This window comes from Amphibalanus amphitrite, unplaced genomic scaffold (genome assembly GCF_019059575.1).
Source record: "Amphibalanus amphitrite isolate SeventyFive unplaced genomic scaffold, NRLGWU_Aamphi_draft 000139F_arrow, whole genome shotgun sequence".
Taxonomy (NCBI): Eukaryota; Metazoa; Arthropoda; class Thecostraca; order Balanomorpha; family Balanidae; genus Amphibalanus; species Amphibalanus amphitrite.
This window is the reverse complement of record NW_024881634.1, coordinates 898,732-922,756: the sequence shown is the minus strand read 5'-3', so window position 1 is coordinate 922,756 and position 24,025 is coordinate 898,732. Positions and strand designations below refer to the sequence as shown.

Sequence of the window (24,025 nt, the reverse complement as noted above, 5' to 3'; positions counted from 1 at the left end):
ACGATACTTCGTCAATCGATATGATGCGCTGACTTTCTGGTTACCTGATGAGGTAAGGGCGGATACGGACATTAATTTTGGAGTCGCACCCTGAATTTAGACTTATCATTCGGCGTGCATCATCCCTCTTTGCAGTTGACGAGCCTCCTTTGCCGTGAAACGCACCTGAGCTATCACTTCCGTCGCTAGGTCGGCTATACGAGTGTTAGTGGTATGTTCAAGTGAGCTGATTTATCGCTTGGTAATGTGCGCATCTGGACTGAAGGCTCGCCATCCAGTAAGCTTAAACCGTCAGGTGTTACAAAGATGGCGAAGATAGGATAGCGCATCATCACTCAGTATAGTTATGAATCGGCTTATCCAGACTTTATATTTTTAAGGATACTTTATGGTGTGCTATAGGGCATATATGCACCAGGGCTTCATTGGTAGCTCGATACCAACGATAGTTCAGTCTTTTATCGAGGCTTTTTCATGAAGCCCCACAAATCTTCAATGGGCCATAGGTAACGTAGCCAAGATAATCGGGGTGGCTTCTTCACGATCTGACTCGTGTTTCGTGAATGTTTTATGTCCCGCAAAGCGCCTTGTGGCTGGTACGATCGAAACACATCGAGGTCGAGGTGAAAAACGAATTGTTACGCCGTGTTTTTGCGTTTTCCAATCCGGCATTTACAAGACACACACTTTAAGATGTTTGAGTGTGGGAATAACATTCATGCGAAAAAGAATCGCTTTCATATGATTCCATTAGCTTTTGATGCGGAGGTCGCAAGCTTGACCTGTCTCTTAGTCACATCACAAATTTTAGATGCCTTTTTCCACACGTTCCTAACAATTCGCACCTCATTTCAAAGCAAGCCTTCAGTCCGTGTAGCTAAGGCGAGCATTACTTTTTCTATAACAGAGGCCATTGAACATGACCCGCGGTAACCACTGACCTGACCGTATGTAGCCCATGGCAGGGCTAAAATGTTCATAGCTGTGTGGAAATAGGGCGCCAGTCGCATGCCTGCATATAAGTAGCCGTGCCAACTCCTTCAGAATCGCATTACGCATACATTTGCATAGAACCACAGAGTGGCAATATAGTGTACTATGAATGCAGCCTATACAGCATTAGTGAATGAACTGACCCTGCGCGTATCTATGCCTCCCAATGGTGCATAACCACGCGAAGCTGGTACTCGTACCGCGAGTTACGTGAAGCGCTCGGGTGATGATACCGCACCGGGAGGTCAGGGCGGGTGAGAGCGTGTTCACACCACCCGGTTTGCAGCACAGCCGCCACAGGCGACCCTCGGCTCCTGGGGTCACCAGCTGGGAACCGGGGCACCGCGCCGCCGCACGACCTGCAGCGCCGTACAGCGTAACACCTAGGCGTTTGAATACAGCGGGGAGTCTGGCAAAGACCAGTGGCGTAAATGGCTCGAGCCCATGTTGGTTATGGTAGCAAACTCTAGCTACCTACCCTCCACAGTGAAACTATAGATTAGCTGGAAAGAAGGTAGCTCCCATCCCAAGTGTGCACTCGTTTGTGCTAAAGTCGTGGGTAGCAATGTCATTTCTACGGCCGTTGACGTGCTATGTCCGTACCACGGCAGCTGTCCTGTACCGTATCCCGTCCTACCACGTTCGTACCCCGTCCTTTTTACGGCGAGCCGTACTCCGTCCTACGTAAATTATCAGACGATCTTTTATATCAATATTCGAGCGAATGATCACGACAGAATCATTACCATGAGGATTCTGCGCCCGGTATCATTCGTTCGAATATGTAACCTCCGTCCTATCCAAGCAAAGCGGCATCCCGTTCCGTCCGCAGCGTCCTACACTGCATTCCGTCCTTTTCCGTCGACAGTCACTGTCATTCCGCGCGCTGTTCTGTATTACAGCCGATGGCGACAGGTGTCCGTACGGGGGGCAGGGGAGGGGGAGGGGCACCTGTTGCATGCCAGGCCATTAAACATTGAGGGCCACCGAATCACCGGCGACAGGGCACCTGTTGAAGGCCCATCCGATAGGGACGAGGGGGGGGGGCAGGAAATAGCAGCGGCCGGTGTGGGGAGGGGGGGGGGGGCGCAGGGCAGTAGGGGCCAGGGCGCTATACGACAACAGAGCCAGAGACGAGGCCCACCTGATCCTGGGTCAGCGAGTCTTCAGCTACTCTGACTCATGAGTCGCGCCGCTGAGTCACCACCAATCCCAGCCAAAACGTAGTCAGTCAGCTGCAGCACTGCGCACATGCCCAAACAGAAAGAGTTAGGTGGATCGATGGCGCAGCTTGAGCTTGGCTCAGCAGATCAAGGCGCGGAGAGTCGGCATCTCTGCAGTCTGAACAGCTGCTGGGGGAGGGGGCGGGGCGGGAGACACGCAGGCGCGCCGCCCGCCCGTCGCCGGCCACCAGCCGTGGCCAGCCGTTCACAACACGGTGGCGCAAAGCACGCTGAATGGCAGACTCTGTGAGGGCGGTGCCATTACCGCTACCAATAGCTGGCATCTCGCCGAAAGGTCGCCACGCCAAGGGACTGAAGAGAGAATCCCACGCCCGCGCCAGGAGCGCGACTGTTGGTGTTTACGTCGTGTGCCGCGACCTTCGCGAGGCAGCATGCTCAAGGTCAGGCGAGGTGGGGCGCCACGGGGAATGCATGCGACTCCTTACACCCACACAAGTTTCCGTTTTTTTTTTTTACCCCTGGGCCATGACCCGTGTGTCAGCCTGCCTAGTGGCTACACCAATCTGTCGACACCCTGGACCCCGTGTACTCACCGTCGATGTTTCTGGAGCCGTCGCCGTCGGTCGAGAGGGGCCTCGGCGCCGGAGGGGAGGGGCAGGGGGAGGTAAGACGTCGGCCGGCACCGCACCGCCGAGACCCGCACAGAGTGACGACCGGTCACCGACTGCAGTCACACCCTCCCACCTCGCGAGCCGCCGGTCAGGTCACCACTGCACCAATGCACGCTGCACCAGCGTGCCGCACCAACCGGGCCTCCGCCCCACCCGACCGCCGCGCCTCCTCAGCACGGCGAGCTCCGCGCCGCCGCCGGCCCCCGCGGAACTCGACTCACGTCACGTGATGCCACAGCAGCCAATCAGCGGCCGGGAGACCGGTGACGACACCGTCAGCCGTCGGTGACGTCACCGGTCGAGGTGCGCCGGAAGGCGGTCGGGCGTGATTTCAGGTGGGCGGCCGGTGCAGGCATGTCGGTCAGCCGGTGTGGTGTCTCACTGCAGTGACCGGTGTCAGGACCGCCGAAATGTGTCCAGCAGGTGTCTTGTCGGCTGACCGGACGGCTGGTGTGACCACCGGGTGGTGTTAGGATGCTCCGTCCGTCCGCCTTACTGCTGTCGGACATTGGTCATTGACCCACCTGCCCGCTGATACCCGGCTTACCGTTTTGCCGCGTGTGTAGAGGCATAAAGTATTGATAATTGAACAGTGTCAGGTATTAGTCCGCGCAGTGCCCATGGTTTTGTGCCCGCGCATGGTTTAGTCGTGAGACAACAGGAAGCGGAAGTAGGTGGTGGGGCGCTTTTATGCCCCACGGCTTATGAGCCACATAACATCCGTTCCGTCGTTTCCATCCTCAAGAATCAAGATAGCCAAACCCTTCTCCTCCACGCCTCAACCCCTGTTCCGGGCTGGACGCGCAACTGTGTCTTTCTCTTTATCCATATGCGGGAAACTACCCTAGGAGCAGGCTCGTAGCCGCCTTTCCGGTGGTGTCTGTGTCCTCACATTCCAATTTTTACAAGAATCTGTTTTACAAATGTAGGAGTTATTCAAATTTTGATGACATCACAATTCACAACACAGTGAACATACAATATGGTAAAAATAGAGGTTTAAAGTTCTTGACCTCGTACGGGAACAAAAAAGCACCATTCGATTCGTCGTAAATGAAAACTGCATCAGATAGACATCGTTTTTTTATCTTATCAATAAACTTTAAGAGTCGATCCCAATTGACCGAACTTGATCTGGCTTTGACCTGCAGAATTTATCCAGATTTGTTCCACTTCACAGCTTGTTTGTGTATGCAAACTTATTTCTATGATAAAAATGACCCATATTTATTAAACATGTATCATACACATCTGACATCCTGTTCAATATATTGTCTTTGATGACCTGATCTGACCTTCACCTTGACCTTTGCATGACATCGTAATTCGTATTCGTATGCAAGACATCTTGTACCTATTGTAGCCTAAGAACACGTTTCGGGTAATCAATCCCAGTCCGCTCTAGCGCTCTTCTCCAACCATGCGCTTCAAAGCCGATTATATAGAAAGAAACTTGCATTTTGTACCATTCTAACCATGACCTGACCACTGACCCACTTGGGCAAAAAGCTATTCCAAAGGCCCGTTTTGTAGAGAGCGTTCGGTTGCCGTTTTCCCGTATTTCTACGCGACCATCGGCCCGGAAATTAGACAGGGAAAGGGGGGGCAGAATCTGCTCCCTGGCCCTGAGAGCCCAGCGAGTCGCCGGTTATAAGTTATAACCCAGGGCTCATAAAAATATTTATTTTTCGTTTTTCTATAGTTATTGTACCAATTTGTGAACCGGATAGTGCATGATCTTAGGCTTACCTTACCAGGTCAAGATAATTAATCGGTCAGGAAAGCCATACACCCTATACACCCCCCCCCCCCCATGGCAGGACAATACGACTATGTTACGATCAACGTCGGGCCACCGCGCACTGTCCTGGTGCGGGCTGAATAAAATTGTTCGATCATGTAATTTCCCACTACCACCGCGTGTCGCCAGGCGGTGCTGGCTTTGGTGGGGCACTCCGTAAGAATGCCGTAAGAGCGCCATTCTGTCTGAATGCATATGTAGGTTTAGCATACCTGATACCTACATGGCTACCTGCTGCTTGCACACTTCTTCTCTCGGTCCTCCCCGCTCCAAGAAAAGTTCTAATTGTGACTGGTGGCTCCCTCTCTACACTAGCGCCCTCTGTAGGCACGACACTTCGGCCAGCACCTTCCAGCGTTCTCTTCGCCCATGACGTTCTCTATAACAGTGGTCCCTCGGCTGACCCAGCCATATCACAGTGGGATGGGACTGGCTCGTAGCGCCCTCTGTACCTGTGGCGCTCTCTGGCGGTCGCCCCTCCAGCTACCGACCCTAGTGTGCCTGGTGGCTCCCTCTGCACCTCAGTGGCGCCCTCTGCACCTCCTCTTCTCCGATCGTCCCGGGGCGCTCGCCCGGCGCAGTGAGGTGCACGGTGCGGGCGGAGGGCGGCCAGTCTCGCAGCAGCCGCGGCGCTGGCCGGACGCGTCACACTGAGAGGAGAGGAGAGATGGGTGCGCTGTGTTTGCTGTTGGTGCTTCTGTCGGCCGCCGGCTGCTCGGCGCTCGAGGGGCCGCGCCGGCACAAGTGTGAGCCGATCACGGTGTCCCTGTGCCGGGACATGCCGTACAATGTGACCAGGATGCCCAACCTGCTGGAGCACGAGACGCAGGAGGAGGCGGCAGCCATGGTGAGTGAGCACGGATTCAAAGTGTGCATCCAGAGTCCAGAGTCCTGAGTATGTTGTTGTTGGACCCGAGACTAGTGTCATCTCAGGTCGATGACGTTCAATCGGCTATGTGTATACGTGCTCATCTGATGAACGTGCTTAGTGCGTAGCCCGTGAGTACCGTCTAACGCACTTATTGCGTGCGAAATCACTAAGATGCACACTTATCTAAAAGAAAGGTTGGCGTAAAAATATCTGACGTTGTTCTCGCCACGGCGACTCGAGCTGCCGAAAGGAAATTCACAAGTTACACTCAAATAGGTCAAAAGTAATTAAACGCTGGGATCACCATGAAAGGAGCTAAGGGATCAACGCTGGTGAATCGCATCACCACTAGAGGTTGGCCTGTCTCTGTGAATCACTTTTCGGCGATCATGTAAAGATGGCATCAATTGCCTATTGAGGATCACTACTGGAGATGTAAGACTATCGTCACAAGGGGATGAGACTGAGAGTGCAAAAGGCCGGATCACTTGCCTCTCGGGGAAACGGTCCTTTTGGGAGTTACTTGCCTCTCGGGAACTACTTGCTTCTCAATTTGTCTGGTCACGGAGATGGGTCGGCTGCACTGGACCTGCATACAGCGAAGCACGTTCACAAGTGCAGACTTACAGCTCCAGGTCACGCTATTTCAACAAAACTGGCCCGGCCGAGCAGCGAATGGTAAATAGCGGCATGTTTGCTGGTATTCACCTCACCGCAGCTGTGGAATTTAATTATCCACGCACTAAAAGATATAAATTGTAAATTGTGTATGGATGTTAGTTCATAGATGCATTGATACGTAGGCTGCCCATGACCACCTACAGTCTGATTGGCTATCGTTATGAGTGTCCCGTTCGTTTGAGCTTCTAAAAACAATAAGACGCCTTTTGGGCCATAAGCGAGCGAGCGCAACAGTAAGCCCTGCGCGACAGAACTGCGTGGGGGTACTTCTGACTGACTTGTGCACGGCACCCTATATAGGTTAATCGGTCTCTAGCGGTGTGCAAAATTGAACACAATCGGCCCAGACGTTCCTTTGATATGTGGAAGCGGCACCCTGCACGAGCACACGTGCATACTGGATCCCAACTGACTTTTGCAAGGCACCCTTTTCGATGGCCCCTAACCGTGTCCTAAATTTGAGCGCGATCGGTCATCTACAGGGTTCTAATCGTTCCTACCCCTAAGGGATAACCGCTGCACCCCTCATGTCCCACGGTACTTGGCCACGGGACATGAGGTCACGAACGGACCTTGGGTCACGGGTCACCGAGCCAGTTTCACACAGGTTGTCCGTCCGAAAGGCCGCATAGTCGCAAAATGAAGGTCAGAAATGTCTATCTCGGGGAGCATGAGCATGACCATGAGGCAGTCGGTATGCTCCAGACCGAACTGACACAACGTGTCATTGCTGAGCAGTTGGGACATCTGCCTGCTTATGGTCCGACGCTGCACAGGTGGGATATGCATTCTGCCGCTGGCAGCGTTGCTGATCGTCCGAGATCGGGCGTTCGCCCACCATGTCGACCGTGACAGAAACCGCATTGAAAAAGGAGGCCTGGAAGAGGGTCAGGTTCGTGACAAAAGTTGCCAAGCAGCTCATACGCACAAGGGCCATCCCATCTCCAGACAGGGCCGTGAATCGCTATTGGCAGAGCCCTCTGAGGCTCATCACCACAAGACCCTGCAACGACTCGGTTCTAAGTTGAAGCGTGGTCGATAACAGGTCGACATGCATTTTCATGCAGGACGGCGCGCCAGCTCATCGCTCTGTCAAGGCCCAACGGTGGTGCGAATCGAACCTGCCGGGCTTCTGAAGGAAGGAGGTGTTAGCCGGCTACCGATTGGACCAAATACTGATCGAGGGACTTTGGGCTGTCGTACAGCAGGACCTGGACAAACAAAAGCCGGTGGCCAGCCTCGGCGCCCTGCCGTTACAGCTCAAACGGGCATGGTCGAAAATCAAGCCGTCGCCCGCCTGTGTCGCACAACCTGTCTGCCAGCATGCCAAATTGCGTTCATGCGCAAACCCCTTTTGGTGGCAGGAATACACTATGCCTAAACGAATCGCTGCCTTTATAGCAACTTAGCACATTTTTTTTACAAAACTTATGCCGGCACTGGCGGATCCAGGGGGGGTGGCCACCGGGGCCATGGCCCCCCCAAAAGCCTGAAAGGGGGGGGCCAACATATCTTTTGGCCCCCCCCCCCCCCCAAAACGCTTGGAGAAAAATTAATGTGAGAAGGTTGCGTAGTAGATACCTACTAGAATCAGCAGCGTGATTCAATAGCGTAGAGAAAGTCAGGGGCGCGGGAACTACTTTCAGACTGGGGGAGCACACCATAATAGAGATCAACCTAGGGTCCCCCAAATCTAGTTTTCTCACCGGTTTTAGGCCACTTATTTTTCATCCCTTGGCTTTTTCAACAAAAAAAAAGTTGCAAAAAAGGACGGTATTCCGTCTGAAAGTTGTGGGGGCACCGCCCCCACTGGCGGATCCAGGGGGGCCACCGGGGCCATGGCCCCCCAAAAGCCTGAAAGAGGGGGCCAACATATCTTTTGGCCCCCCAAAACGCTTGAAGAAAAATTAATGTGAGAAGGTTGCGTAGTAGATACTAGAATCAGCAGCGTGATTCAATAGCGTAGAGAAAGTCAGGGGCGCGGGAACTACTTTCAGACTGGGGGAGCACACCATAATAGAGATCAACCTAGGGTCCCCCCAAATCTAGTTTTCTCACCGGTTTTAGGCCACTTATTTTTCATCCCTTGGCTTTTTCATCAACAAAAAAAGAAAACAATTGCAAAAAAGGACGGTATTCCGTTTGAAAGTTGTGGGGGCACCGCCCCCACTGGCGGATTCAAGGGGGCCACCGGGGCCATGGGCCCAAAAAGCCTGAAAGAGGGGGCCAACAGATCTTTTGGCCCCCCAAAACGCTCGAAGAAAAATTAATGTGAGAAGGTTGTGTAGTAGATACTTACTAGAATCAGCAGCGTGATTCAATAGCGTAGAGAAACCCAGGGGCGCGGGAACTACTTTTAGACGGGGGGGGGGGGGAGGTCACACCATGATAGAGATCAACCTAGGATCCCCCAAATATAGTTTTCTCGCCGGTTTTAGGCCACTTATTTTTCATCCCTTGGCTTTTTCAACAAAAAAAGAAAACATTTGCAAAAAGGAGCGGTATTCTGTCTGAAAGTTGTGGGGGCACCGCCCGCACGGCCCCAGAGTTGGGGGGGGGGGCAAGCTGCCACCACTGCCCCCTCCCCCCGGTTCCCGCGCCTATGGAGAAACTACCGGGTTTACTAGCTTCCTTCATAAAGTGTCGTCATGTCTTATCGTCACCCGAGAAGGTCTTATTGCATAAATATCGATTGAGCTGTCAAGTTAACAAACTTGCTGTGGCAGCCTGACCTGACATGACCCGGCAACTTTTCATTCACGGAATATGCGCAATAATTTTTTTTAGGAAAACTCACTGAGTTTTCGTTGAAAAAAAAACTTGTTTTGTTTCGTAATTGTACAAGAAGCATATGAAGGACCTTTTTGTCCCTTCCTGCGAAACGGTAAAAGACTTATTTCGGTCACAGCTCAGGCCAATCTCTAAGGGTCAGTCGGGTCACTTATTTCTTAAAAGGGTCCTTACGCCATCCAAGGACCAATTCCGGCTTTTGAGTGCGCCACATCAGCATTTGATGCTACGACAGATGTCGAAATCTGAATATATGTTACAGGCCGTATGAAAATTCGGTCCGTTTGCAAACGGCCTGGCCCAGTCAGGCCATATGAAACTACCTGAAAACACCGGCCGTTTGCAAACTATGACCTGAAATATCAGACCGTTTGAAAACGACCTAGTTAGTTTCGGCCTAGCGGATCCAGGGGGGCCACGGGGTCATGCCCCCAAGCCTGAAAGGGGAACAACATATATTTTTTGTCCCCAAAAACACTTAAGAAAAATGAATGTGAGAAGGGCGTAGTAGGTAGAGAGAAAATACCGTATCATTAAAAATCTGTGAGCTTGATAAAAGTGTTGGTCTTGTCTTCACCCAAGAAGTTCTTATTGCACACTTTAACCATGGATGAAAGAACCTTCATCCCCTGGTTCTCCTTCATCCATGCTTTAACTCTCGATCGACGTGTGAAGTTATCGTGTAAGGTATCATGAAGCCGATCGCGACGAAACTTTAGTACCCTCATGGTGACAAAGTCTGAAAATTTCATGACCCTGACCCAAGTGAACTTTGACTTGTGGCCTATTTCTCGAGACTGTTTGGCCATGTTGGAGGCCATGTTTGGCCGGAATAGCGATTCGGCGTATGTCGGCTCACATTATCCGCGCTTTTATAGTCTTTTCGTGGTTTAAAACGCTCAAACATGTGATATGATGTTGCTCCCACGCATTAGGGCGGATGCCAATGTCACCTTACGGTCAAGTCAGGTCATTGACCTTTGATGACCTCGGTGCACTTTTCCGAGTTTAACATGTTTCTAGGATAGTTTCGTTTAGCTGATTTTGAATTTAGCATTTTGCAGCCATTTGAACATTTACGAAGTAGTTTTGATGCCTTCGTATCATGTTACGTAGCTGCCAGTGGTAGTGGACACCTGCTATACGGACGCCCATAAGTACTCCTACTGGTTGATCTGACCTGACCTGCCCCGACATGGTCTAAACGCATGAAGACATTATCTATGATCCAAACTAACATGAAATTTGTGATCAGCACAAAAAAACCTATTACAGCCTTACCTTAGGAGGTTCTGACAGGTCCTGATTTTCCCGTCTTTTGGGTCTGTGACCTGACCTGGGCGGTGTTTCACGGCACGCTGCCAGCCGCTGCCAGCGCTGATGGCACTTTTGGTTTCAATGGAGACATCAACAAGCCTATACCCACAACACTACCGAAGGCTGACCTTAGCTCGCGGAATGCGCTGTCAGCGGCTGTCAGCACGACCGTGAAACATCGCCCTGGAAGGTCAACCAATGACCAAGGACCTTAAAATCGGGTATCATCGGCTGTGTTTTTAAAGTAATTTTTAGGCTCGGGTTGGGTGGGCTACCATTTCTATATTTTTTTATTTTTAGTTTAAAAAAATATCGTTTCAGGGCTGTGACGAAAAAATAAGTGGCCTAAATCCGATGAGAAAACAGGATTTGGGGGTACCCTAGGTTTGGTTACTTGCAGGAGTTGGCCCCCCCCCCCAAAACGCAAGTCTGGATCCGCCAGTGTATGCCGGACCCTGTAGAAAGTAGCACCCCAACCGTGGAGTAGCACCCCAACCGAGACACATGGGAATAATCGTCCGATGTGTGCCTACATACATGCCAAGTTTTAGTCCGATCGGCCCAGGTATATATCGCCGAGTTATTTACATCGTTGCAAATTTCACACCTCTTCGTTTTGCACGTGGCACGTGCAGTGGTCGTAACCCACATGGATCAAAAGTAACTACTATGTATTTCAGACCCCATGGGGCCATGAGACCCTGTTTTTCGGCGATAATTTCTTCAGTTTTTGTTTAATTGGCTTGAAATTTTGACATTAGACATTTCAGCTCAAGCGCCAATTTTCATCAATATGGTCTCTTAACAAAATATCAATATTTAGAGCACTTGTCATAGGCTCGTAATGCTAATGAGATTTTGCACCCGGATAGAGGCTCGTTCGCTACCGCAGCGGATTGGATGGGAGCGCTGGCCAATCACGTTGCGCCGGGCCCGACTAAACCCCGCCCACTGGCCGTGACCGCGCTGGGTCTATGCCGGCTCAGTCGGCGGCAGCACCGCAGGGAGGTCGCACGGGGGCCGCGCGCTGGAAACATACATGCAATCGACAGGAAGTGTCTGAGCGAAAGCTTGCTCTTCATTTGGGGGAGTTGGTAACCGCTTCTCTTTTTGGTGTATTAACATGCCGATCCAGCTCAGAATACGAAGAATAATCATAATGAGGATATCAACCTTCCCAGAACCAACCTTCAATAGAGAGCTGAGTCATGCACTATCTGAATATCTGAATGAATGCAGATTCGTTGGAGGTGAGCTATGGCTAGTTTGAGCATAATTATGAATATTATGATAGTAGAAAATGACCTTATGCTCATGATACAATGAAATGATATTAAAATAAGTCCAAAAAGTATTATGATATATTTCGACTTGCGTCGTCTTCAGAATGTACGTACATTTTCGGAATTGTCGACGAGCAAATTCAAATCCTTTCAAAATAGCGTGCAACATTTTTGTGAGATCTCTGGCTAACAAATTACTGTCAGGTCATACCTATAATACATTTTTAACAGCGTATAATACAATGCTCCAATATCACTGAATAGCAATTGGATAAATATTGTCAATGTTACACAATACCTAAAAGTAACGCAGGCATATGTTGTTTGTGCAGCACGCCAAACTCGCGAAAATGCAAAACCTATGCAGAGTGATTGACATGATAAGATGCATTCATACACTTAATTACACATGTTTCAGCCTTCAGGTGCCTACAACTAAACAAATACACACATCAGAGTTAACATGACACCAGTGTAGAGCTCGCTGAGGTGGTGCACGAGTGAGGGGGGGGGGGGGACGCTGTCAACTGCGTCTACCCTAAATCAAATTAGTACAAATGGCGATGAAAGACGCACCTACCAAGTACAAGTTCTTCAGGTGAGACAAATAAAAAGAATGGATAAGCCAATAGAGACATGCTGACAAAAAAGAGGACGGCAGGCCAAGCATTGAACATTGCCTATGTGGGAGTGTAGGGAGGGGGATGGAGAAGGGGCCAGGATGAGGTTTGTGTGTTTAGGCATGGCTTTTGGTTTCTTATTTCAACAGATTCTGCTATTTTCAGATCAGCCACATCTTTACATACTCTCTCTATGCTAATTTTGAATGAGGATGACGATATACTACATGATGGGTGGTTGAGGTTGACATGGTCTCCAAGAGGGGTGTTTTTGGTTTTGTTTTTAGCATCCCGTAGATGCTCATTAAATCTTTCGCGGACTCTCCTTTTTGATTCACCTATGTACACAGCGGGTTTCTCATTACACAGGTTACATGTGATTTTATATACAACATTTTTGGTATGACAGCGGCTACGAAGGCCTGCTTCACAGGTGTGACATCTCTTTGATCCAGCAGGGCACGGAGGACTTTCGAGACCTGACCGTATCATATGCTTGGACACCGTTTTCCCGCTGACCCATGCGACCTGTGCCTTCAGACCAGACGAGCGCACCGCACCGTTCACTCGGCGCGCTAGTGTTTCGTCAATGTACGGGAGCGATATGTAGGTCGTGTCATTTTTGTTACGTCCAGTGGTGTTGTGTTTGTGACCTTTCTGTGTGTGGTGCATGATCTTGTGCTTAGTTCTCTGTATGAGTTTGTTTGGGTTACACACAACACCACTGGACGTAACAAAAATGACACGACCTACATATCGCTCCCGTACATTGACGAAACACTAGCGCGCCGAGTGAACGGTGCGGTGCGCTCGTCTGGTCTGAAGGCACAGGTCGCATGGGTCAGCGGGAAAACGGTGTCCAAGCATATGATACGGTCAGGTCTCGAAAGTCCTCCGTGCCCTGCTGGATCAAAGAGATGTCACACCTGTGAAGCAGGCCTTCGTAGCCGCTGTCATACCAAAAATGTTGTATATAAAATCACATGTAACCTGTGTAATGAGAAACCCGCTGTGTACATAGGTGAATCAAAAAGGAGAGTCCGCGAAAGATTTAATGAGCATCTACGGGATGCTAAAAACAAAACCAAAAACACCCCTCTTGGAGACCATGTCAACCTCAACCACCCATCATGTAGTATATCGTCATCCTCATTCAAAATTAGCATAGAGAGAGTATGTAAAGATGTGGCTGATCTGAAAATAGCAGAATCTGTTGAAATAAGAAACCAAAAACCATGCCTAAACACACAAACCTCATCCTGGCCCCTTCTCCATCCCCCTCCCTACACTCCCACATAGGCAATGTTCAATGCTTGGCCTGCCGTCCTCTTTTTTGTCAGCATGTCTCTATTGGCTTATCCATTCTTTTTATTTGTCTCACCTGAAGAACTTGTACTTGGTAGGTGCGTCTTTCATCGCCATTTGTACTAATTTGATTTAGGGTAGACGCAATTGACAGCGTCCCCCCCCCTCACTCGTGCACCACCTCAGCGAGCTCTACACTGGTGTCATGTTAACTCTGATGTGTGTATTTGTTTAGTTGTAGGCACCTGAAACATGTGTAATTAAGTGTATGAATGCATCTTATCATGTCAATCACTCTGCATAGGTTTTGCATTTTCGCGAGTTTGGCGTGCTGCACAAACAACATATGCCTGCGTTACTTTTAGGTATTGTGTAACATTGACAATATTTAGTATTCAGTGATATTGGAGCATTGTATTATACGCTGTTAAAAATGTATTATAGGTATGACCTGACTGTAATTTGTTAGCCAGAGATCTCACAAAAATGTTGCACGCTATTTTGAAAGGATTTGAATTTGCTCGTCGACAATTCCGAAAATGTACATTCTGAAGACGACGCAAGTCGAAATATACCTATCATAATACTTTTTGGACTTATTTTAATATCATTTCATTGTATCATGAGCATAAGGTCATTTTCTACTATCATAAGAATGCAGATTCTGGCGCTTATCTCATGGTCAGGTCGTGCCATTGTTTTGTCATACATGACATGCGAAGCCTCTGCACTACTCGAAAATATCGATATGGTTGGCTGCGTCAATTGCTGTTTCTGAAGACGCTGTTATACCTATGCAGAAAACAACGGAGTAAGGATGATGAGTTGCGAGCACTTCCGATTACCTAAGACATCGCTCTAAGAGCTGTGTTCGTAATTCGGGAAGCGTTGAGAAGGGAGCAGAAATGTGATGTGCGAGTTATTGCGCATGATAGGTACTGGTAGCAGGGGCGGATCCAGCATTTTGCCAAGGGAGGGGCTATTCCGAATCGGGGGCCCCCCATCGATGGGGGCCCTACCTACCCCCAAAAGTTTAAGCCTGGATTTCGTCCACTTTATTTTTTGGGGCCTCCTATCATGCTTTTTTGCAAAAAAAAAAAGAAAATGAGAAAGTCGCCCGGGGGGCGCTATAGTCCCTATCGACCCCCCCCCCTGGATCCGCCCCTGCTAGGAGGCCTTGTATGTGAACTAGGAAGCCCTCTGTGATAGCTAGGAGGCCCTCTGTGCAGATGCGAGCGCAGGCCCTCAGTACAGACTTGGAGACCCTTTGTGTGGATGCGAGTGGAGGCCCTCTGTGGAGATTAAGAGGTCCTGTGTTGGCGAAGAGGATATCTGTGCAGGCTTGGAGTCCCTCTGTGCAGGATAGGAGACCTTCTGTGTGAGTTAGGAGGCCCTCTGTGTTGGCTAGGAGGCCCTTTGTTCGGATGCGAGTGGAGGCCTCTGTGTAGGCTAAGAGATTTTGTGTTTGTTAGGACATCTGTGCAGGCTTGGAGGCCCTCTGTGCAGGTTAGGAGGCCCTGTAAAAGTGGTCATTTCTGTGAGTATAAGAGACCTCCAAGTTATGAAAAGCTTTACCAATCTTCTAACAAAGAAGTCTTCTCAGCTAGTCTTCTAAGAAATAACTAAGTGGGTAGGTTAAAAAAAAACTCATCGGATTTCGGCCACTTTATTTTCAGGAGGCCCCCTTTTCAGCTTTTTAACTTTTTATTTTATTTTTGAAAAAAAATCGGCCAAGGGGGGGGGGCCATGGCCCCCATGGCCCCCCCCCCTTGTATCCGCGCCTGACTGGTAGAAATGTAACATCAGAATTCAGAATAAGAGAAACAAGCCCATAGGCTATAGTAAAGAAATCGCGTCTTTTTGTGAAACTAAAGTAACTTTTCAAGCCCTCCAATAATGACGCAGTAGGCTACTTACTTACAGGTATTTTAATTATTTGCAGTTCAACACGAAAGCCTGGGGTCAAGTCAGTCCGGTGACCTCAATCTAGCCAATTATAAAATGGGTTAGTTCTAAAGGTGTTCATGTTGCACCGCAATCGCATGAATCCATCTCAAGTATACGCATAAGCATGATATATTTCATATTGCAACCACATTTCTTAAATGCTACGGTGTAACTGTTTATCATGTCTTGCAAATTTGACGTACAAATTTGACGTAAAATTTGTAGGCCGACCGACGTCTTGCATCAGTTCACAGTCAATTGACGTCAACGGTTTTTTAATGACGTTCAATCGAGCAAAAATGCAGTCACTAGCCCTGAACTTACTGAACTTGTAACTTACGCATATCTTTATTGATTGACATGGTGTAGGCTAATTTGCGATAAATGCAATAACGAAGGCTAGTGCGCTAATTACGAGCGTTAGTATTTGCTGTATCGTTATTACTGCAACGGCAACCGCAAGGCAGCCACGTCCAATGCGAGCCGCCCCGGTCCGGCATACGGCCTTGGGCCCGGCAGCTACTGCCCCGTCGGCTCCACGCATCCGACTGACCGGCCAAGGTCACCGCTCCGTCCGCCGGGAGGGCGGAGCTTAATGGTCACGTGCCTGTGACGTCACGCCTACGTACGGATAGCCTCTACTCAACTGACGGATTTACGGAGCTGATTTTAACATTACGAGGCAACGACAAGTACCCTAACAATTGATATTTTGTTAAAAGACCATATTAGCGGAAATTGGCGCTTGAGCTGAAATGTACTTTGCGAAAATTTGAAGCCAATTGGATAAATATTAAATAAATTATCGCCGAAAAACGGGGTCTCATGGGGTCTGAAATACATAGTAAGTTCATGATTTAAGAGATGGAATACCTATCTGATGCCGAAGACCGCTTGTCGTTCGGTCAAGCGGCTGCCGAGCTTTCAAGCCTCTCAACAGTGTAATGGGGCCGGGCCGGGTAAAGCTGGGTCACTCATACTGATATTTTCCCGTTAATTAAACCACAGATCCCTCGCTCACTGTGCTGGCTTGCTCGGCAATAATATAATGCTTTGCCTTTTTCAAATGACGCTCGTTTGTTGAAATTTGACCTTAAGAAGGTACTTTCTTCTTTTTTAGACCATGACATGTATCATTTGCAAGTAACACTGCACAATATTTGTAAATTGCTATTGTCATTTATCGCCTCCGTTAGGCCGTTTTTACAATTATATCACTAGCGCTACGATTGCGTTCCTCTCATGTATGGCAACTAATCGGGCAAACAAATTTACATTTAAAGCGAAGAGCGCTCGTTTTTCACTCGTTTTAGATAACTAAATGCGTGTTTCATATAAATGGCATGCGCCTACCACATAGTCTTCATGTTTATTTAGAGGAGTCTTAAACATTTTTGCAAAAATCACAAAACTGAGTTGGCACTTCGTGTTGCCCCTAAATGCATATTCCCGGCACGGGCCGACATCTCGTAAGTCCATAGGTAGGTACTGCAGTTATTATTGAAATCATTCCAGAAAGCCGACGATTCTTTTCCATATATCAGTGCCAAATTCTTATTATATAATGAATCTCTTTTGGAGTGTTTGCTAATGCAAACAATTATCCAGTTAACCAATGCGGTCACATCATTTAATTCCTGAAGGCAAAATAATACATAGACAAAGACGCGTAAGATGAAACGGTTTATATTAATTTGGGAAAAAAGTAGGTATTCCTCTTTGGCATAAGCTAATATTCGGGCCACCCACCCTTCCAGATGATAAGGGGAAAATTGTATGCTATTAGCATTACAGGAAGACAGGCGCCACGACATTATCACAGTATCTTAATGTCGCACTTCGATTATTGGTGTGTACAGGTTTCGTTTGACTTTTTCATGGTCCACTATACATATACGAGTACATACAGCATAGCATACACATTGTTATATGTATTTTTGACACACACAACCAGCTTTAAGCAATAATCTTTCTGTCCACAATCCAAACGATTTTCAATTCAGCCGATTGAAGATCGCTAACATACGACTGCTTCTTAGACAATACAGCTCCATCCACGTGAGCGATCGAGCCGAAATGCAATTGATTCTTGAAAGGCGTTTTTACTCAATTCCGGACGAATGGAAAAACAATGCATTTTTGGGGCAGTTTTCATCACGGTTACGAGCAGTATGCATGCGGGTGCATACGGGAGTAACGGTGCATTTTATGATTAGGACAATTCTAGTCAGTCCAGTGAAATAATTTGTTATAAACGGTCAGGTCAGGTATGCTACTGTTTTTTTTTGTATACAATAAATAAAGGACACGTTCAGACTTATTCCTACTTGAATGTTGACTTACTGCTATAGGCCGAGGTGCAGCTCTGGTTGAAGATCGGTAATATAGACTCGCTTAGGCTGTTTCTATATAATACCTATACTGAAATGTTGACTCATGTCTGTTACGCCGTTACGGTGAGCCGAGCTGAGCTGAGCTGCAGCCGAGCTAGTCACCAACAAACTAGCACCTCATCACGGGCGCATTATCGCTGAATCTCGGAATCAAAGCCATAAATTGCCGGTCGCCCGTTCATGCGGCGGCCAGGGGCGGCGCCCGAGGCTCGGCCGGTCTCTGTGCAGTGTGCACACTGCACTGTGCAGCTCGGCGCGGCTGGAGCAGGCCAGCACGGCGCGATCCGGCCCCGCTCATGCATAACCAACGAGGCTCTCCATCATTGGCTCGTTTGTGAAGTTGTTGAGTGCGAGCGGGCGCGTTGACTGCCGCTATCTGTTCAGTGAAATTGCCCGCGGCGCTGGCTGTCCGTTTGGACCGTTTGGACAGTCACGGTAAATGGCGTGGTGCGGATGGAGCCAGGGAGAGCGCTGCAGCGCGCCGTGTGGGGGGCTCACGGCAGGTGTGAGCAGTCAGACGCCTGCTGTTTACCTTTAGTGGCGTACTGGTGGCCGGTGCCACTTATTTACCCATCAGGGAGCCGTATACGAGGTGGTTTTGGTCATCAATGGCGGGAAATGGTAGTTGAATAGTGTTTAGCGGTGAAGCGAGCATACACAGCGGTTGTAATACGATGCAATGAGCACTTTTGTGCAAAACAGTAATGTGATTCGTAGACCAATATTACCAAATATATATGCTCTGTATTGCTAACATCCTGTATGCAATAACTGGCGTACCATTCCACGCTGCAACTGATTTCAGTAATTTTACGAGCAAGTGCATGCTAAATTATAGGCATCACGATTGTTTGCAGTTCACCCATCACACAGTAACGCTGCGCTATTTCTCACAAGGCAAACTATCTATTAGGTACATACACCAGTAGCGCCTCAAGGGCGCATTGTCCGAGCATTAGCACTCCATGCTTGTCTTCCTGCACACAATGAATGGCCTTCTTCCAAGAAGGGAATCATTTAATTTAGTTGCAGGGGTCGAAAAAAGCGTGGAGTGATACAAACTTTTGGATCCCAGCTTCTCATTTTGATACAAAAATTATTATATCGGCTTTTCTAGTCGAACATATTGCTCTATAGCTTACTATCCGTTATAGGTAAGTGTTTTTGATTGACATAAGGTCAAAAACCTACCATAGCTTAATGCTTCAGCACCTAAAATTGTCCTTTTCGTCGTCGTCAAGTTCCACTGAGAGTCGGCAGCGACACGCTGTTTTATTGAGGGTCATATGGCCGCTTCCGTGGGAGCCAAGGGACGGCGAGCGCATCTGGAACACGTTACCGGCACCAGGCACGGCCAAGGACAGTTACTTTCGATCGGAGACGAGGCTGGGTGGAAACTGGGCGGGAGATGACTCCCTGCGTAGATTTGGAGAAAATGTGCAGAGAAACAGCAATGACGTTATCAAAACCAAGGGCAGTGAGACACATCATTGGATAAACATTGCAACTACATCATTGCTTTGCAACTACATCCACTTGTATGCAACGGCTGTATCCGAAAACTGGGCAGAATTATTACATGACGTACGAGAAATTGGCAGTCTCCAATCGCAGAATAAATGACATGCACACATCATTTTCGATGCAAACAATAACGCAAAGGAATACATCCTTTCATGAACTCATGTGTCATGGGGCGGGTAGATCCTCGATAAAATTGATTAGATTGACAGAGATCGGTAGATTGGACCGATCCTATAGGTACATTTACGAAGTCAAAAAATATAAAATAAAGGTAACACTCACTCATTGGACTGATTCCCTCAGCTCGCTATGGCGCGCTTCTGCCCGACCGAAATAGGAAATGTTCACCCAAAGCCTGATCGGAGCGCTCACTTCTGCCATTGGAGTCTGAAGTAGGTCGCCGCGGGGTATTTTAGGGGTGAAACCGTATTTTTACCGCTACGGTGTTAAGGATTAAATACATACATTGCAAATTGGAAACTAGATTTTTGATAATGCTCACCACACAAATTTTCAAATTCAACTGATAAAGTGGTGAAAATATTAGAAACTTTTTATCGTTAACGTTTAAAGAATGTGATACAAAATAAATAGGCCGATTTTCATTTACTAATGAACATATTTAAGGACGATAAATAAAATAAATGTCAGATTCTTCAAACCGAGGAATAAGCAAGCTTAAATAAAGTTCTGTATCATCTTGTATCCATGTATCGGTTTCCGTTTGTGCCGGAATAGTGATGAGCCGGCTGGAAAACAGTCAGCTGCTGGCAGCCGCAGGGTCTTTGGGTCCCGCCATCTATCGACCAGCCGGAACACCGCTGGTTGGTCCTATCCTACCGCCCCCGGCTACCAAACGAATCGTCGGCAGCGACGCTGGACGCAGTGGCGCGTCGAGGTGCGTCGCGGGCGGTCGCGCCGAGCCTCCTCTCGCATGCCGCTGGACTACTATCCACTTTGATACATTTGCACCCCCGAAACAGACCTGATTTGCAACAACCGCTGGGTCGTATGTTCGAGACATTTTCGACCCCTGTTTAGTTGAAACAATTGCTTCACAAGAGCTACCTTGGTACTTACAAATGAATTTAAAAGAACATCGAGATTATTCGGTAGTCGGTGTGCATGTTGTTTATGCGTTCAAACATGATGCGAGCGATATTTTTCTCCAAACCAGCATTGCATTGATCTATTTTGAGCGTTTTATCACAAATATGTAAGTCTTACTCTATGCAAAATAGCTTCACTCAGATGAATTAACATCAATGAATTTCTATCACAGAGACGAACGCTTTAACTATTGGGGAAAAAAATGAAAGAGCGGCAGTATCTGTTTCATTTTCAACGTTATCCTTAGCCGGCGTCGTATAGAAGTGATCGACTTCAAACAAACTTCGGTCAAACGATAAATACCTGAGAAAGGGGCAATGTTCATGTATGACTGTGTGTGCGGGCGAACTCTGTCCAACACCGTCTCCCCCGTCCCGTGTGCCGACAGCTGCAGCAGTTCGTGCCACTGGTGGACTCCCACTGCAGCAGCCGGCTCAAGTTCTTCCTGTGCTCGCTGTTCGCGCCCATGTGCTCGGAGATGGTGGACGCTCCCATCCCCAGCTGCCAGTCCGTCTGTTTCGACGTGCGCTCGCGCTGCCTGCCGCTGCTGCGCTCCTTCGGTATCGGCTGGCCGGCCATGCTCAACTGTTCCCGTCTGCCGGCCGCCGGCCACGAGCGCCGGGATGGACTCTGCATGGCGTACCCTACTGGCGAGGGTGAGGACACGTCGCCGCCCCCACCACCTCCCCCTCCAGTGGATCGACGCCGGCTGATGGCCCGCTACCCTCACCTGGACTGGAGCAGTCTGCTGCAGCCGACAGAAGCCCCCGGTGCGCCGGCAGACACCTCCTGCCCACCCGGCTACCTGCGAGTGGCCGGCGCGGCCGACGGCGGCGCGCGGGCCGCCTGCAGATCCGCCTGCGGCGCCAATCTGCTCTTCACGGGCGCCGACAAGCGTCTGGCGGAGTTGTGGCTGGCTGCCTGGTCGGCGCTCTGCCTGCTCGCCAGCCTTTTCACGGTGCTGAGCGTGTGGCTGGGCGCGGCGCGGCTCGAGTACCCGGCCCGGCCGCTGGTGTTCCTCTGCGGGTGTCAGGCGCTGTGCGCACTGGGAGTGCTCACCCGACTGCTGCTGGGAGCTGAGAAGGCCGCCTGTCACGCAGCGCCCGACGGCGGTCTCGTGCTGGCCTCCGGCGGCCTGGACAGCGCTGGGTGCATCGTCACCTTCCTAGTGCGGTACTATTTCGGTGTGGCAGCGGCGCTGTGGTGGGCCGCGCTGGCTGCCGTTTGGGCCCTCCGATTTGCCAGGGGTTGGAGCCGGCAGGCGCTGCGTCACCTAGCCCCGCGGCTGCACGCGCTCTGCTGGGGCGCGCCGGCTGTGCTGGCGGCAGCCGCGCTCACCGCGCAAACCATCGGCGCGGACGAGCTGACGGCACTGTGTCAGGTCACGCGCCGGCCGCTGCCGCTGCTCACGCTGCTGGCGCTGCCACTAGCGCTGGCCCTGCTGGCCGGCGCTGGCTGCCTGGTGCTGGGGGCCTCTGCGCTGGTCGCCAGCCGTCGGCAGCTGCAGAAGTCTGCCGGCTCGCCGGTGCCGGCCGGGACGGCGGCGAGCAGCGCGCTGCGACTCGGGGTGTTCCTGGCGGTGACGGCTGTCTCCGCGGCTCTGACGCTCACCTGTCTGGTGTACGAGGCCGTGCAGACGGAGCACTGGGAGGCGGCGGCACTGCGACGCGCTGCCGCCTGCCAGGAGCCGGCCGGCTGTCCCCCGGAGGTGTCTGTGGCGCCGGTGGCCGTGCCGCTGCTGCGACTGGCCGCTACTCTGGTAGCCGGAGTGGCCAGCGCTCCGTGGGTTTGGTCGGCAGAGACGGCAGCCGGCTGGGCGCGGCTCGGTCACCTGCTCTGCTGCCGCAGACCGACCGCCGATAAGACAGCAGCATACCTACCGGGACGGAGGGGACCGTCTGCCGCCGGGACCGGCCACCTGCAGGTGCTACCGGCTCCTGGGACAGGCCGCCGCGTGTCACCCGTCTGAACCCGACACTCGACTGACACCTGTGACCTGACACCCAACCCCAAGGTGTCACTTGCGTGGCTCGCATGGAGGAGGCTTGTAACAGCACGGACTCTCCGGCGCTTTCTTTGGCTTCTTTGACTTAAAGGTAGTGTGCCAGCTTTCTTGGACCGTATGGAGTTAATGGCCCAGATAAGGAGAACCGGATTTTTAGAACTTATCCATACCTTCAAAACTCATGGAAACGTCTTAAATTCTTCAAATTTTGAGTACCCCAGTGCGAAATTTGCCCCGACGGGTTGTCGGTCGTACCCCAACCACATTTCACACCACTATGAACAATAAATGCACACACTGAAATCGCTATTACCGATATGCTCATCCAATCAAGTTTCGATAAACCCGTTCATCATCATCTCCTGCGGTTTCGAACACGCCTGTTAGGTGGCTTCTGATGCTCGTCGAGGCCGGAATTTCCAAATACGCGTGGTGCGTCGGGCCGCGCGCTCTGACTTCGGCCAAGAAAAATGCGTCAGCTGATCATTGTCATTTCTGCCACTTGCGTGTGGTGAAATGGGGTCATAACTTATAAGACGGCTTTTTCATATCAATTATTTTACATAAAATCATATTTCAAACCATAAATAATGTTCGACAGCCAAATAAAAGAAACAATACCAATACAGGCTTACAGTTTAAGGCTCGACATTGTGTTGTCTACGATTAGACAGCTGATAACTCATTCCCGTACGTCGTATGGTCGTAACACTATAATGACCTTTGCTTATTGTCACAAGTGCGCCGCATTCGCGATTGTTGCCCGACGCCTGTTTGCAGGTGAGCCCACTACAGTTGTTATACATATCTAAAAACCGATAAACTTTTAGGCGAAAAAGGCACTATTCCAGGCCCATTTTTGATTTTTTTTGCGATATTAGGTAAAAACAGAAGCTTCTTATCCTAGGAAAAATAAAATGGGAAATCTTTCAAAGGTGGCACACTACCTTTAAACGATTCGTGATATGACGCACAGGCTTGAGGCCCTAACTAGTGACAGCTCGACTCTCGTAGAGTGAGAAGTACGTCTATGATCGTCTTTTTCTGACTGTGCAGCATGAATAGGTAGTGTGATTGCGATTAATCAAACTCGTATGCGTGTGTGGTGTAACCTTGTTTTTGTTGCTGGTACGAGTCGGCATGCCTTTTTATGATATGTACAAATATTTGCAGTATTTACTGAGAGAAGCTTCATTGGTGGCTTGTGATAGTAGTTGTGATGCGTTTAGTTTATCTTAGGCTGGTACTTCTGGTACTGAGCGGCGCGGGTGTCACTTTATAGCATGTGTTTTCACGTAAACCATTTGGTAGAATATTGCATGCAAGGGTTGTATAGGATGTAGATTGTGTTATTGTGTTTTTTGTATGATTGGATCAGTGGATGTGGCACCGGTAGACAGCGCAGAAGTAATGGAACGCATGTGTTGCGTGCTTTCGTCGATCGATCTGAACGCCTTGACCGTTTGTTTTTTGACGTTCAATATTGATGTTGCGTTTGTCTTGTATGTAAAATATATGTATATGTCAACC

The 24,025-nt window shown here is 49.7% G+C and overlaps 2 protein-coding genes across 2 annotated transcripts in view; one reads left to right on the top strand and one right to left on the bottom strand.

The window, feature by feature from the left end:
* The window catches only part of LOC122382409 (lysophospholipid acyltransferase 1-like), a 29,540-nt gene extending 26,639 nt beyond the window's left edge, over positions 1 to 2,901 (bottom strand). The window contains exons 1-2 of the mRNA XM_043367680.1: positions 2,888 to 2,901; positions 2,771 to 2,804 (exon numbers count right to left, since the gene is read on the bottom strand). The gene's annotated coding sequence lies outside the window, so the exon portion shown is untranslated. The remainder of the gene's footprint in view (positions 1 to 2,770; positions 2,805 to 2,887) is intronic.
* A 2,415-nt stretch (positions 2,902 to 5,316) lies between these two features.
* LOC122382426 (frizzled-10-like) lies at positions 5,317 to 22,459 on the top strand. Its single transcript, XM_043367706.1, has 2 exons — positions 5,317 to 5,496; positions 20,879 to 22,459. Exons 1-2 carry the CDS (start codon positions 5,317 to 5,319, stop codon positions 22,457 to 22,459), a joined length of 1,761 nt encoding a protein of 586 aa, XP_043223641.1.
* The last annotated feature ends 1,566 nt before the right edge of the window (positions 22,460 to 24,025 follow it).